The following is a 13,731-nucleotide window of genomic DNA, read 5'->3' as shown; positions in this document are numbered from 1 at the left end:
TTTCCAAATGTCTTTTAAGTGTTGTTATTGTACCAGCCTCTGGCAGCTGGTTCCATGCACCCACCACCCGCTGTGAAAAGGACATCTTTCCCCTCTCACCTTATACCTGTGTCTGCTGGTTCTTGATTGCCCTACCCTGGGTCAAACACTTTGTGCTTTCACCCCATCCATACCCTCATTTTATCCTATAGATGTGTACTTTATACACCTCGATAGAGTCATGCCTCAGCCAGTCCAACCTCTCCCAGTAGCTCAGGCCCTCGAGTCCTGGCAACATCCTCGTAAATCACCTTGTAAATCAATTCAGTGCATTGGGTCCCACTGGCCAACCCCTCAGAGGTCGTCCGTCCACCCCCGGCCGTCCCTGATCCCCCATGAGTTTGGGGCAAGGGGGGGGGGGAGAGGAGGAGGGGGGGAGGGGAGGGGAGGGGAGGGGAGGGAGCGATTGGAGGGGGAGGGGAGGGGGGAGGGAGCGATGGGAGGGGGAGAAGAGATGGGGGGGAGGTAAGGAGGAGGGGAGGCAGTGTGAGGGAGGGAAGGGGGGAGGGGAGGGAGCAAGGGGAGAGAGGAGGGGGGAGGGGAGGGGGGAGGTAAGGGGGAGGGGAGGGGGGAGGTAAGGAGGAGGGGGGAGGGGAGGGGGGAGGTAAGGAGGAGGGAGGAGGGGAGGGGGGAGGTAAGGAGGAGGTAAGGAGGAGGGGGGAGGGGAGGGGGGAGGTAAGGAGGAGGGGGGAGGTAAGGAGGAGGGGGAGGGGAGGTAAGGAGGAGGGGGGAGGGGAGGGGGGAGGTAAGGAGGAGGGGGGAGAGGAGGGGAGAGGGGGGAGAGGAGGGAGGAGGTAAGGAGGAGGGGGGAGGGGAGGTAAGGAGGAGGGGAGGCAGTGTGAGGGAGGGGGGGGAGGGGAGGGAGCAAGAGGGGAGGGGGGAGGTAAGGAGGAGGGGGAGGGGAGGGGAGGGGGGATGTAAGGCGGAGGGGGGAGGGGAGGGGGAGGAGGGGGGAGGGGAGGGGAGGGGGGAGGTAAGGAGGAGGGGGGAGAGGAGGGAGGGAGAGCGAGGGGATGAGAGAGGGAGAGGAGGGAGGGAGAGGATGTGTACTAACTGTTCTGTCCCAGGTGGCTGGGAGTCCGCATTGAGTTCATCGGCAACTGTATCGTGCTGTTTGCTGCTCTGTTTGCCGTGATCGGCCGCGCCCAACTCAACGCCGGCATGGTGGGTCTGTCCGTGTCCTACGCACTGCAGGTAAGGACCTCTGTCCCCAGGCACGTCGGTGCCAGCCAGCCAGCCAGCCCTCAGCACAGCCCAGCACAGCAAGACTCCACATGCAGCAGTGTGGTGGCAGGTCCGTGACTCCATGATAGCACAGCAGGGGAACGAGGAGCACACCTCCCAGACTGAAGAAGGGTCTGACCCAGAGTATCCTCTGGCTATTCCCTCCACAGATGCTGGCTCACCCTCCCAGTTCATAGAACAGCACAAGAACAGGCCCTTCGGCCCATAAGTCCATGCTGAACACGATGGCAGGTTAAACAATTCTGCCCGTAGATGATGCTTTCCCCTCGGCTCCCTGTATCTCCACATGCTTGTATCGCATCTGCCTCCACCAATGTGGCAATGTGTTCCGTTTAGTTTATTGTCCCGGGTACCGAGCGAGGTACAGTGAAAAGCTTTTGTTGTGTTCTAACCAGTCAGCGGAAAGACAGCACATGGTTACAATCAAGCCGTCCACAGTGGACAGATACATGATAAAGACAATAATGTTTAGTGTAAGGTAAAGCCCAGCAAAGTCTCCAATCAGGTGGACAGATGCTACACATGCCAACCTCTAAAATACAACGTCCTTTATCCTTATCATCATATCATATCATATATATACAGCCGGAAACAGGCCTTTTCGGCCCTCCAAGTCCGTGCCGCCCAGCGATCCCCGTACATTAACACTATCCTACACCCACTAGGGACAATTATTACATTTACCCAGCCAATTAACCCACATACCTGTACGTCTTTGGCCTTGGCCCCTCTCACATTAAAGCTCTGCCCTGGAGTCTTTGACGGTGTCATTGACAGTAATGGTTCTGACTGTCTACCCTATCTATGCCTCATCAAGTGCTCTACATTTCTATTGTCTCCCCTCAAACACTTGTTTCCATGTCTGCGCCCTGCCGTGTAGTGAATGCCCCTCGCCCAGCCCTGACCCAGGCTGCTGTGTAGTGAATGCCCCTCGCCCAGCCCTGACCCAGGCTGCTGTGTAGTGAATGCCCCTCGCCCAGCACTGACCCAGGCTGCTGTAGTGAATGCCCCTCGCCCAGCACTGACCCAGGCTGCTGTAGTGAATGCCCCTCGCCCAGCACTGACCCAGGCTGCTGTAGTGAATGCCCCTCGCCCAGCTCTGACCCAGGCTGCTGTAGTGAATGCCCCTCGCCCAGCACTGACCCAGGCTGCTGTGTAGTGAATGCCCCTCGCCCAGCCCTGACCCAGGCTGCTGTGTAGTGAATGCCCCTCGCCCTGACCCAGGCTGCTGTGTAGTGAATGCCCCTCGCCCAGCCCTGACCCAGGCTGCTGTAGTGAATGCCCCTCGCCCAGCACTGACCCAGGCTGCTGTAGTGAATGCCCCTCGCACTGACCCAGGCTGCTGTAGTGAATGCCCCTCGCCCAGCACTGACCCAGGCTGCTGTAGTGAATGCCCCTCGCCCAGCCCTGACCCAGGCTGCTGTGTAGTGAATGCCCCTCGCCCAGCCCTGACCCAGGCTGCTGTAGTGAATGCCCCTCGCCCAGCACTGACCCAGGCTGCTGTAGTGAATGCCCCTCGCCCAGCCCTGACCCAGGCTGCTGTAGTGAATGCCCCTCGTCCTGACCCAGGCTGCTGTAGTGAATGCCCCTCGCCCAGCACTGACCCAGGCTGCTGTAGTGAATGCCCCTCGCCCAGCCCTGACCCAGGCTGCTGTGTAGTGAATGCCCCTCGCCCAGCCCTGACCCAGGCTGCTGTGTAGTGAATGCCCCTCGCCCAGCCCTGACCCAGGCTGCTGTGTAGTGAATGCCCCTCGCCCAGCCCTGACCCAGGCTGCTGTGTAGTGAATGCCCCTCGCCCAGCCCTGACCCAGGCTGCTGTGTAGTGAATGCCCCTCGCCCAGCCCTGACCCAGGCTGCTGTGTAGTGAATGCCCCTCGCCCAGCCCTGACCCAGGCTGCTGTGTAGTGAATGCCCCTCGCCCAGCCCTGACCCAGGCTGCTGTAGTGAATGCCCCTCGCCCTGACCCAGGCTGCTGTAGTGAATGCCCCTCGCCCAGCCCTGACCCAGGCTGCTGTAGTGAATGCCCCTCGCCCAGCCCTGACCCAGGCTGCTGTAGTGAATGCCCCTCGCCCAGCACTGACCCAGGCTGCTGTAGTGAATGCCCCTCGCCCTGACCCAGGCTGCTGTAGTGAATGCCCCTCGCCCAGCCCTGACCCAGGCTGCTGTAGTGAATGCCCCTCGCCCTGACCCAGGCTGCTGTAGTGAATGCCCCTCGCCCTGACCCAGGCTGCTGTAGTGAATGCCCCTCGCCCAGCACTGACCCAGGCTGCTGTAGTGAATGCCCCTCGCCCTGACCCAGGCTGCTGCAGCACTGTGTGTTTTGCTCACCTGGTTCCCAGTGCAATCAGCTGTGGTGTTCAGGGACACACAAGCCCACAGCTGGCCAGCTGTTCCCATTAGATGTGGGCACCCCTGGGTGGGGGAGGGGATGGGTGGGGGAGGGGGTGGGTGGGGAGGGGTAGTGGGGGAGGGGTAGGTGGGGAGCGGATGGAGGGGTGGGTGGGGGATGGGTGGGGAGGGGATGGGTGGGGGAGGGGAGGGTGGGGGAGGGGGTGGGGAGGGGATGGGTAGGTGGGGAGGGGTGGGTGGGGGAGGGGATGGGTGGGGGAGGGGGGGGTGGGGGAGGGGATGGGTGGGGGAGGGTTGGGTGGGGGTGGGGGATGGGGGAGGGGATGGGTGGGGGAGGGTTGGGTGGGGGAGGGGTAGGTGGGGATGGGATGGGCAGCCAGCACCAGAGTAACATAAACAAGGTTGTGTCTGACCACACAGGTCACCATGGCCTTAAACTGGATGGTGAGGATGACATCTGACCTGGAGTCCAACATTGTGGCAGTGGAGAGAGTGAAGGAGTATTCGGAATCGGTCACTGAGGTAGGTGACCAGACGATGGGCTGGCAGTGAGCCAGTGTCTGCCCTCGCTCTGCACTGGCTCCCGGCACACGCCACTGATCCCTGCAGAAGGGCAGGCGGTCGGTCCCTCACTGCCTGGTTGGTGCCCAGCCCTGACCCACACCAGGCCTGTGTTTACACAGCTGCTCCTGTGGGCTTCACCCAGTGTGTGAAGGGGACGTGGGACCAGTAGCGCCAAGAGTGTCAGGTGTACGAGTGTGTCAGGCCATTGCAAGATGACCATTCATAAAACAGCTGAGGAAGTCTGGGCCCATGACCCTGTCCTGAGGACCACCGGAGAGATGCCCTACCCGTGTGATCGTGTGTGAGTGCGTGTGTGTGTGAGTGCGTGCGTGAGTGCGTGTGAGTGCGTGCGTGTGTGCATGTGTGTGCGTGTGTGTGAGTGCGTGTGCGCGCGTGTGTGAGTGTGTGTGTGTGTGTGCGTGCGTGAGTGCGTGTGTGTGTGCGTGTGTGTGTGAGTGCGTGTGTGTGAGTGTGTGTGTGAGTGCGTGCGTGTGTGCATGCGTGTGTGTGTGTGAGTGTGTGTGCGTGTGTGTGTGCGTGCATGTGTGTGTGTGTGCGTGTGTGCGTGTGTGTGCGTGTGCGTGTGTGTGTGAGTGCGTGTCCTGCTGTCTCCTGGTGTCCCACCCCCTGCAGTGTTCCCCAATTCCCACCAGCCTGACATGGGACAGGGTCCTGGCAGTTCAGTCAGTGCCTTGGGATTCAGTCTGTTGCCTGTGGCTGATGCTCGGCTGGTGGAGGTGGTGCTGTGGGGCGGGGGGGGCAGAGTCCGGCCCATGCCCATAGTGAACGCTGACCCCTCACTCACACAGTTGTACTGCACATGGACTAGCCCTTCAGCCCACCTCATTCATCACTGTAAAAGCATCTTTAGGGATGTAAAAAGGAAAACAAATGTAGGTCCCTTACAATCAGACAGGTGAATTTATAATGGGAAAGAAGGAAATGGCAGAACAGTTAAACGAGTACTTTGGTTCTATCTTCACTAAGGAAGACACAAACAATCTCCTAGAACTACTAGGGGGCCGAGGGTCTAGTGGGAGGGACTGAAGGGAATCCACATTAGTCAGGAAATGATGTTAGGTAAACTGTTGGCCCCAGGCAGGGCCTGATGGTCTGCATCCCAGAGTACTCAAGGAGGTGGCCCTAGAAATCGTGGATGCATTGGAATAGGAATACTTTATTGTCACATGTGACAAGACACAGTGAGATTCTTTGCTGTGTATACAATGTATACAAACAGCAGCCACTTAGGGCGCTGACAAAGTTACAAACCACGCCGGCTCCCCCTTTTGTCCCCCCCGTCCCCCTACTCCGTGTCCCCATTGTCCATTGTTCCCCAACTCCCCTTTTCATTTTCCGATGTTCTCTTGACTCTGGATCAGTTTGTGTGGACTGGAGGAATAGCCAATGTAACTCCACTGTTTAAAAAAGGAGGGAGAGAGAAAACGGGTAATTATAGACCAGTCAGCGATAGTGGGGAAGATGCTTGAGTCGATTATTAAAGATGTAATGGCAGCTCATTTGGAAAACTGACAGGATCGGTCAAAGTCAGCATGGATTTATGAAGGGGAAATCATGCTTGACTAATCTGGAATTGTTTGAGGATGTAACAAGTAGAATGGATCAGGGAGAGCCAGTGGATGTGGTGAATCTGGACTTTCCAAATGCCTTTGACAAGAGATTAGTGTGCAAAATTAGAGCACATAGTATTGGGGCTAGGGTATTGACACGAATAGAGAACTGGTTGTCGGACAGGAAGCAAAGGGTAGGAGTTAACGGGTCCTTTTCAGAATGGCTTGCAGGCACCTAGTGGGGTGCCGCAAGGTTCGGTGCTGGGACCCCAGTTATTTACAATAGGTATTAATGATTTAGACGAGGGAATTAAATGAGACATCTCCAAGTTTGCAGATGACACAAAGCTGGGTGGCAGTGTGAGCTCCAATGAGAATGCTTTGAGGCTGCAGGGTGACTTGGATAGGTTGTGTGAGTGGGCAGATGCACCATAATGTGGATAAATGTGAGGTTATCCACTTTGGTGGCAAGAACAGGAAGGCAGATTATTATCTGAATGGTGTCAGGTTAGGAAAAAGGGAGGTGCAACAAGACCTGGGTGTGCTTGTACATCAGTCACTGAAAGTAAGCATGCAGGTACAGCAGGCAGTGAAGAAGGCCTTCATTGCTAGAAGATTTGAGTTTAGGAGCAAGGTGGTTCTACTGCAGTTGTACAGGGCCCAGGTGAGACTGCACCTGGAGTACTGTGTGCAGTTTTGGTCTCCTAATTTGAGGAAGGACATTCTTGCTATTGAGGGAGTGCAGCGTAGATTCACCAGGTTAATTCCCGGGATGGCGGGACTGACATATGATGAAAGAATGGGTCAACTGGGCTTGTATTCACTGGAATTTAGAAGGATGAGAGGGGATCTCATAGAAACATATAAAATTCTTAAAGGATTGGACAAGCTAGATGCAGGAGATATGTTCCCGATGTTGGGGGAGTCCAGAACCAGGGGTCACGGTTTAAGAATAAGAGGTCGGCCATTTAGGACTGAGATGAGGAAATACTTCTTAACCCAGAGTTATGAATCTGGAAGAAAATAATCTATTCATATTTTGTAAAGCAGCTCTAGCTAGCAAGGCGAGTATTTATTTCCTGACCTTGTTGTCCTTAAGTGATGTTGAACTGCAGCAATTCTCATGTTGAAGTTACTCTCAGTAGGCTGTTGGTGTACAGTCCCAGCCTATTCAAGGGACAGCGAGTTATTTCTGAGTGTGCCTTGGGTTTCTTTGCACCAGCATTGCCAGGCACTTGCAGCCCTTGTAATCCTTGCGGGTACTAATTGCAGGTTTACAGGTGCTGTAGTGTACACACAGGCACGAACTGCAGTACAATTTGCAATTGGCAAATACTGCTGGCCCTGTGTGCCAACAGTGGAGGGAGTGAATGTTTTGTATGCATGAGGTAGTTGTACTGTTTATGTGTACACGGAGGTTCAAACATATTTAACAGTCTGCAGTGCTTGTTATATCAGGGCTGGGCTAGAGGTTCACTCCAAGTTATGTTAACTCTGGTCCTCTTAGTTTTGGAATTGTTATCTGTGGCTGTGTTAGACAGCATGTGCAGAGACTTAGTGTTTCAGGTTAATGATCTTACATATTTTGCTTACTAGATGTTTGAGCCTTACTTGTTGAGTACTGATTGTAGATGATCAGCCATGATCATATTGAATGGCTGTGCTGGCTCGAAGGGCCGAATGGCCTACTCCTGTCCTATTTTTATATTTAGGAAACAACTGCAGATGCTGGTTAAAATCGAAGGTAGACACACAATGCTGGAGTAACTCAGCGGGTCAGGCAGCATCTTAGAAGAGAAGGAATGGGTGACGTTTTGGGTCAAGACCCTTCTTCAGATTGATGTCGAGGGGGCGGGACAAAGTCCCAAAACGTCACCCATTCCTTCTCTCCCAAGATGCTGCCTGACCCGCTGAGATACTCCAGCTTTGTGTGTGTACCTCTTATTTTTATATGCTTCTATGCATCCGTGCTGACCAAATGTGCCCATATATTCTGGTCATATTTACCTGTTATTGAAGTGCTGTCACTACCTGCCCTTGGTTGATTGCAGGCACCCTGGGTGATGGAGCAAAGTCGCCCGCCAGAGTCCTGGCCAGAGACGGGCAACGTGGAGTTCAACGATTACAGCGTGCGTTACAGGGAGGGCCTAGACCTGGTGTTGAAGGATCTGGACCTGAATATCAGCGGCGGGGAGAAGGTTGGTGCCAGATGTGTGGGACCTGGACGCCCATGGCCACTCTACCCCTCGATTACAGGCTGTGCCCACCCTCCCCCCAGCACCTGCCGCCCTCTCTCATTTCTCCAGCCTCCCCTTCCCTCTCATCTTGCCCCAACTGCTCATGGGAGTGAGTGCCAAGTTCTCCTGAATCTCTGGCTGGATTTCCTGGCGTTGGTTTTAATCGGAGCCCTGGGTTCTGGTCTGCCCCCCTACAACTGTGAACACCTCCCCTCACACTCGCCCCTCCCCAACATGTCGACTTGGCCTCGCCAACTCCTGGTGTTGGTGCTTTAGTTTTAGTTCATTGTCACGTGGACCGTCACAGGTTAAAGCGATTGTTTTGTGTTAACCATGATTACAATCGAGCTGTCCCGTCTACATGATAAATGGAATAACGTGAATATCAAGAAGAGCATGGTTAATGGAAGAAATGCTGCTGTTGGAGTAGAGATTAAAAGAGTGGGGTGATTGTAATGTGTGTTGGCAAAGAAATTGCAGTCAAATCTGCAGGATTCTTCTTAAGTGAATCTGGGTTAAACAGAGATGGGGCCCCCAGTGCCTTGTGTGGGACCATTCGCAGTGCCAGCAGAATGACCTAGTGTTGCCTGGAGAGGTGAGGAGCAGGGGTGGGAGAGATTGGAGCCGTCACACCTGGGTAGGGGTTGCCAACTTCCTCACTCCCAAATACAGGACAAGGTGACGTCACCGCCCCGCGCCCCACGTGACCTCACCCAGTCAGCGGCCACGTGCTCCCGCTCCACCAATGGCGGCTGCCCGGGCCGGGAGCACGTGGCCGCTGGCTGGGTGAGGTCACGTGGGGCGCGGGGCGGTGATGTCACCCTTTGCCCCGTATTTGGGAGTGAGGAAGTTGGCAACCCTACTAATATGGGACAAGGGCGGTCCTGTACGGGCCAAACAAATTTAGCCCAAAATACGGCACAGTTGGCAACGCTACATCGGGCCTTGTCTCGGTGAGGAGGAGGTGGCAGGGGTTCTTCCATGCAGCAGTGATCGGGGTCTGGGAACCAGAGATAAGTGAGGGTGACCCTTCGGGCCACCGTGTTCAGGGTAGACCATCTGCTCTGCACTGTGCCGGACGTTGGCCTGGCCCAGAGAGCGATCGGGTGAGTGAGAAGCTTCTGGCTGTACCCGTGCTGACCACTGCCATGTCTGCTAATGCCACTGGCCATACCCGTGCTGACCACTGCCATGTCTGCTAATGCCACTGGCTGTACCCGTGCTGACCACTGCCATGTCTGCTAATGCCACTGGCCATACCCGTGCTGACCACTGCCATGTCTGCTAATGCCACTGGCCATACCCGTGCTGACCACTGCCATGTCTGCTAATGCCACTGGCCATACCCGTGCTGACCACTGCCATGTCTGCTAATGCCACTAGCTGTACCCGTGCTGACCACTGCCATGTCTGCTAATGCCACTGGCTGTACCCGTGCTGACCACTGCCATGTCTGCTAATGCCACTGGCTGGACCCGTGCTAACCACTGCCATGTCTGCTAATGCCACTGGCTGGACCCGTGCTAACCACTGCCATGTCTGCTAATGCCACTGGCTGGACCCGTGCTGACCACTGCCATGTCTGCTAATGCCACTGGCTATACCCGTGCTGACCACTGCCATGTCTGCTAATGCCACTGGCCGTACCCGTGCTGACCACTGCCATGTCTGCTAATGCCACTGGCCGTACCCGTGCTGACCACTGTCATGTCTGCTGCAGGTCGGCATCGTTGGGAGAACAGGAGCAGGCAAGTCGTCCATGACTCTCTGCCTCTTCAGAATCATCGAGGCAGCAAAGGGGGAGATCGCTATTGATGGGGTGAATATTGCTGACATTGGGCTCCACGACCTCCGCTCCAAGCTAACCATCATCCCCCAGGTAAGCACCAGGGGCCCAGGACCAAGCACTACCTCCCCTCCACACCTGGGCAGAGCAAGGTCCCACCACACGAATGGCCAGTCATTTGACTTCTCTATTGCCCTCCTGCCTCGTGGCACAAGTGTCCAAGATCCCGCTGCCTAGAAAGGAACTGCTGGTTTACACCAAAGATAGACACAAAGTGCTGGAGTAACTCAGCGGGTCAGGCATCATCTATGGAAAAATAATAATTCTCCAGAGATGCTGCCCGACCCGCTGAGTTAGTTGCGTACTTTGTGACTATCCAAGCTCCCACTGATCTTTAAGTTGACACCAGGCAAACAGCTGATGGTGTTTCAGTGTGCACAGGCGTGCAGGGTCAGAATGCACAGGCCTTTGCATGGAGCCTGTTGCTGGATAATGCACTCACTCTGCCCTCTCCCTTCAAGGACCCCGTGCTCTTCTCTGGCAGCTTGAGGATGAACCTGGATCCCTTTGAACGGTACTCGGACGATGAGGTGTGGACCTCACTGGAACTCTCTCACCTCAAACAGTTTGTGCAGAGTCTGCCAGCAGGTCTGGAACACGAGTGCTCGGAGGGAGGAGAGAACCTCAGGTAACTGAGGGACAGGAGGGCGTGCAAGCGAGCACGTCTGTTCCCCTGTCTGTCTGTCTGTCTGTGTCTGTCTGTCTGTCTGTGTGCTCTCCACCGTAAACCCCTCAAAAACCTCTACTTCACACTTTTACTCTCTTCCCCCGCACCACCCAGATAGGACGGGTAAGTTTCTACGGCCCACCCCACCCCACCCCACCAGCATCCACATACAGCACTTTGATATTTTCACCAGACGCACCACCGCCCGTTCGCTCTCCCCTCCCCTATGATCTGCACCAGCTTCCCTTCCAGGTGAGACCGAGGTTCACCTGCACCTGCTCTCTAAGTGGTGTCTATATCAAGACCAGTGTAGACTAGGCCACTACCCTGCCACCTACCTTTACACTCTGCTGTGGCATCTGGAGCTGCCTGTTGCAAACCATTTAATTCCCATTTGCACACTGACCACTGCCAGGATGTGGCCAAACACAGACCATTGAATCGGCACCTCCCCTTCTCCCCGGCTACCTGCAACCCAAGAGCATGAACATGCAGCTGTCTAACTTCAGGGAAGTGCTCACCTTCTGTCCCTCCTCTCTCCCAATATTTACACTGGTCCTCTAACACACCCTTTCAGCTCACCCACTCTCACCCTGATGCTGTACCAATCTAGTCCCACTTGCTCATACTTGGCCCAGACTCCTCTAAACCTTCCCCATCCATGTCCTCATCCAAGTATCTTTTAAATGTCTTCATTTTTCCCACCTCTACACTTCCTCTGGCAGTTCATTCCATGTACCCACCATCCTGTGCGAAAAACTTGCCCCTTGCCTTAAATGTCTGCCCTCTAGTTTCAGACTGTCCTGCGCTCTGCAAAAGACTTTTCACCTATATCTATGCCCTTTGTGAATTTATAAATCAATGCAGTCATCTCTCAGCCTCCTATACTCCAGCCAACACAGTGTTTCCTTGTACCACAGAATCCAGTGACATATATTTTTTTAATTGAATTTCAATTGAATAAGTTAATTGGCCAACTGTGTACACGAACAAGGTATGTGTCTTGGTGCTCCACTCACAAGTAACAACATGACATACAGTAACCAATTAAGAATAAAACATAAAACATTAAGAATAAAACATTATAGTTTAAACATGTGAATGAAATAAAATACCAGAGCAAAAGACGGCTACAGACTTCAACTCTTCTGCAGTTTAATGTTGTTCTTCCTATAGTTCAGGATTAATTAACGCCTGTCTCCTGGTGCTATTGTAGTGTGGGGCAGAGGCAGCTGGTGTGTCTAGCCAGAGCGCTCCTCAGGAAGACTCGGATTCTCGTCCTTGATGAGGCCACAGCTGCCGTTGACCTGGAGACAGACGACCTTATTCAGTCGACCATCCGCACTCAGTTTGACAAGTGCACCGTCCTCACCATTGCTCATCGCCTGAATACTGTCATGGATTACAACAGGTAGATAGCCAAGAATTACAGCAGGATTCATCAGTTTGGAAAGTGGGTTGAAGAATGGTTAATGATGTTTGAAAATGTGAGTTGTTGCATTTTGGGAAGTCAAACCAGGGCAGATCTTCACAGTGAATGGCAGGACGCTGGGGAGTGTCGTAGAGCAGAATGATCTAGGAGCGCAGGTAATATAGTTCCCTGAAAGTGGCGTCACAAGGAGAGAGTGTGGTCACAAAGCCTTTCTGTATATTTACCTTCATGAGTCAGAGTATTGAGTACAGAAGTTGAGATGTTATGTTACAGTTGTATAAGATGTTGGTGAGGCTGCAGTTTGGGTCACCTTGCTCTGGGCTTAAGGTGAAAAGAGTTCAGAGAGGGTTTACAAGGATGTTGCCAAGACTCAAGAGTCTGAGCTAGATGGAGAGGTTGGGCAGGGTAGGAGCACAGGGCGCTGAGGGGTGGTCTTATCGATGTATATAAAATCATGAGGGGTATAGGATCAATGCAGTGTCTTTGCTGCAGAGCAGGGCAGAACCAGAGGGCACGTGTTTAAGGAGATTTTATAGGAACACAATGGGCAACTTTTTCGTACAGATGGTGGTAGGTTCATGGAATGAGCTGCCAGAGGAGCTGCTTGAGGCAGGTACTGGTACATGGATGGGTTTAGAGGGATACTAGACCAAGTTGGGTTCAAACCTCTCCTGCATTGTTGCAGCACCCCATCTCCCCCCCCCCCCCCCAAACACAGGGAGATGGGGCAGCTTGGTCAGCATGGGTACGTTGAGTGAAAGGGCCTGTTTCCGTGCTGTATGACTGACTCTCATTACAATGCTTGCATTCAGGGCTGTGATCAGGAGATGCTCGTGGAGGGGCTATGGGAGCTGAGGCAAACCTGCCCCTCTAGGGTCAGCCTGAGGGTTGACACCTGGCTCCAGCTCCTTAAGCTGAGGGAGAGGGGGTGCTTGTTGCTATGCACAGGTCCTTCATGTTAATGTCTGTTTCCCCTTGCACAGGGTGTTGGTGCTGGATAATGGGAGGATCGCAGAGTTTGACTCTCCCACCCAACTCATTGCGCAGAAAGGAATCTTCTACAGCATGGCCAAAGATGCTGGACTGACGTAACCAAAGCCCTGGGAGCCCAGCAATGCAGACGCACATTCCTCGTGCCTCAGGTATCAGACTCCAGCCTGCTGCTTAAAATGGAGAATGTTGGCACTGTGGTACAGAAGTTACTTGGACAGGTTTAAACAAAAAATTATTGAGCGGTGTTCTTTCTATTTTTGTACTTGATGGATGTATTTATATGTTAAGCATTTATTTTAAAGTACATGATTTTTCATTATTTTGTAACTCTAGCTGTAAATAGTGACAGCTGCAATATATTAATCCAAACAGGCAGCAAGTGGTTTAAATAAAATAATCTTTTGCTACACTGTGCTCCTATTTAATCATCATTGCACTACATGAATAACACAGCAAACGATCAATTCACAGCGAGGATGGGTGTAAGTCATCCCTCCACTCCCACCTAAACATTCATTCCCTTCACCACTGGTGCACCAACTACACAAACACTGCAGCTTTTCTGATCACTCGTATACCACTGGCATGGATGCTGGAACCTGTGTAAATATATAATACAGCAGATACAAATTTATGGATGACACAAACATATTGTGGAATGAGGAAGATTCTCAATAGATAATAGACTTCTCTAAAGTTAACAGGACAGATCAGACAATGCTGTGTAGAGCATTTAATCCCGACAAGTGCAATTTACCCTCAATGAAAGAGGCAGATATTGAAGCCAG

General features: G+C 53.5%; 1 protein-coding gene across 1 annotated transcript; it reads left to right on the top strand.

The window, feature by feature from the left end:
* The first annotated feature begins 1,109 nt into the window (after positions 1 to 1,109).
* On the top strand, positions 1,110 to 13,321 carry LOC144594674 (ATP-binding cassette sub-family C member 3-like). The gene is made up of 7 exons (XM_078401514.1): positions 1,110 to 1,233; positions 4,054 to 4,155; positions 7,820 to 7,966; positions 9,726 to 9,884; positions 10,313 to 10,479; positions 11,735 to 11,929; positions 12,934 to 13,321. Exons 1-7 carry the CDS (start codon positions 1,201 to 1,203, stop codon positions 13,040 to 13,042), a joined length of 912 nt encoding a protein of 303 aa, XP_078257640.1. The 5' UTR covers positions 1,110 to 1,200; the 3' UTR covers positions 13,043 to 13,321.
* The last annotated feature ends 410 nt before the right edge of the window (positions 13,322 to 13,731 follow it).

The sequence above is a fragment of the Rhinoraja longicauda genome, chromosome 6 (genome assembly GCF_053455715.1).
Source record: "Rhinoraja longicauda isolate Sanriku21f chromosome 6, sRhiLon1.1, whole genome shotgun sequence".
NCBI lineage: Eukaryota > Metazoa > Chordata > Chondrichthyes > Rajiformes > Arhynchobatidae > Rhinoraja > Rhinoraja longicauda.
This window is presented reverse-complemented; position numbering and strand designations above follow the sequence as displayed.

What these genes read in the sequence shown, in the direction of transcription:
- LOC144594674 (XM_078401514.1), top strand. Translation starts at nt 1,201, where the DNA reads ATGGTGGGTCTGTCCGTGTCCTACGCACTGCAG. An exon ending in ATTCGGAATCGGTCACTGAG is followed by an intron (nt 4,156 to 7,819) that starts GTAGGTGACCAG and finishes GGTTGATTGCAG; the next exon opens with GCACCCTGGGTGATGGAGCA. An exon ending in GAGGGAGGAGAGAACCTCAG is followed by an intron (nt 10,480 to 11,734) that starts GTAACTGAGGGA and finishes GTGCTATTGTAG; the next exon opens with TGTGGGGCAGAGGCAGCTGG.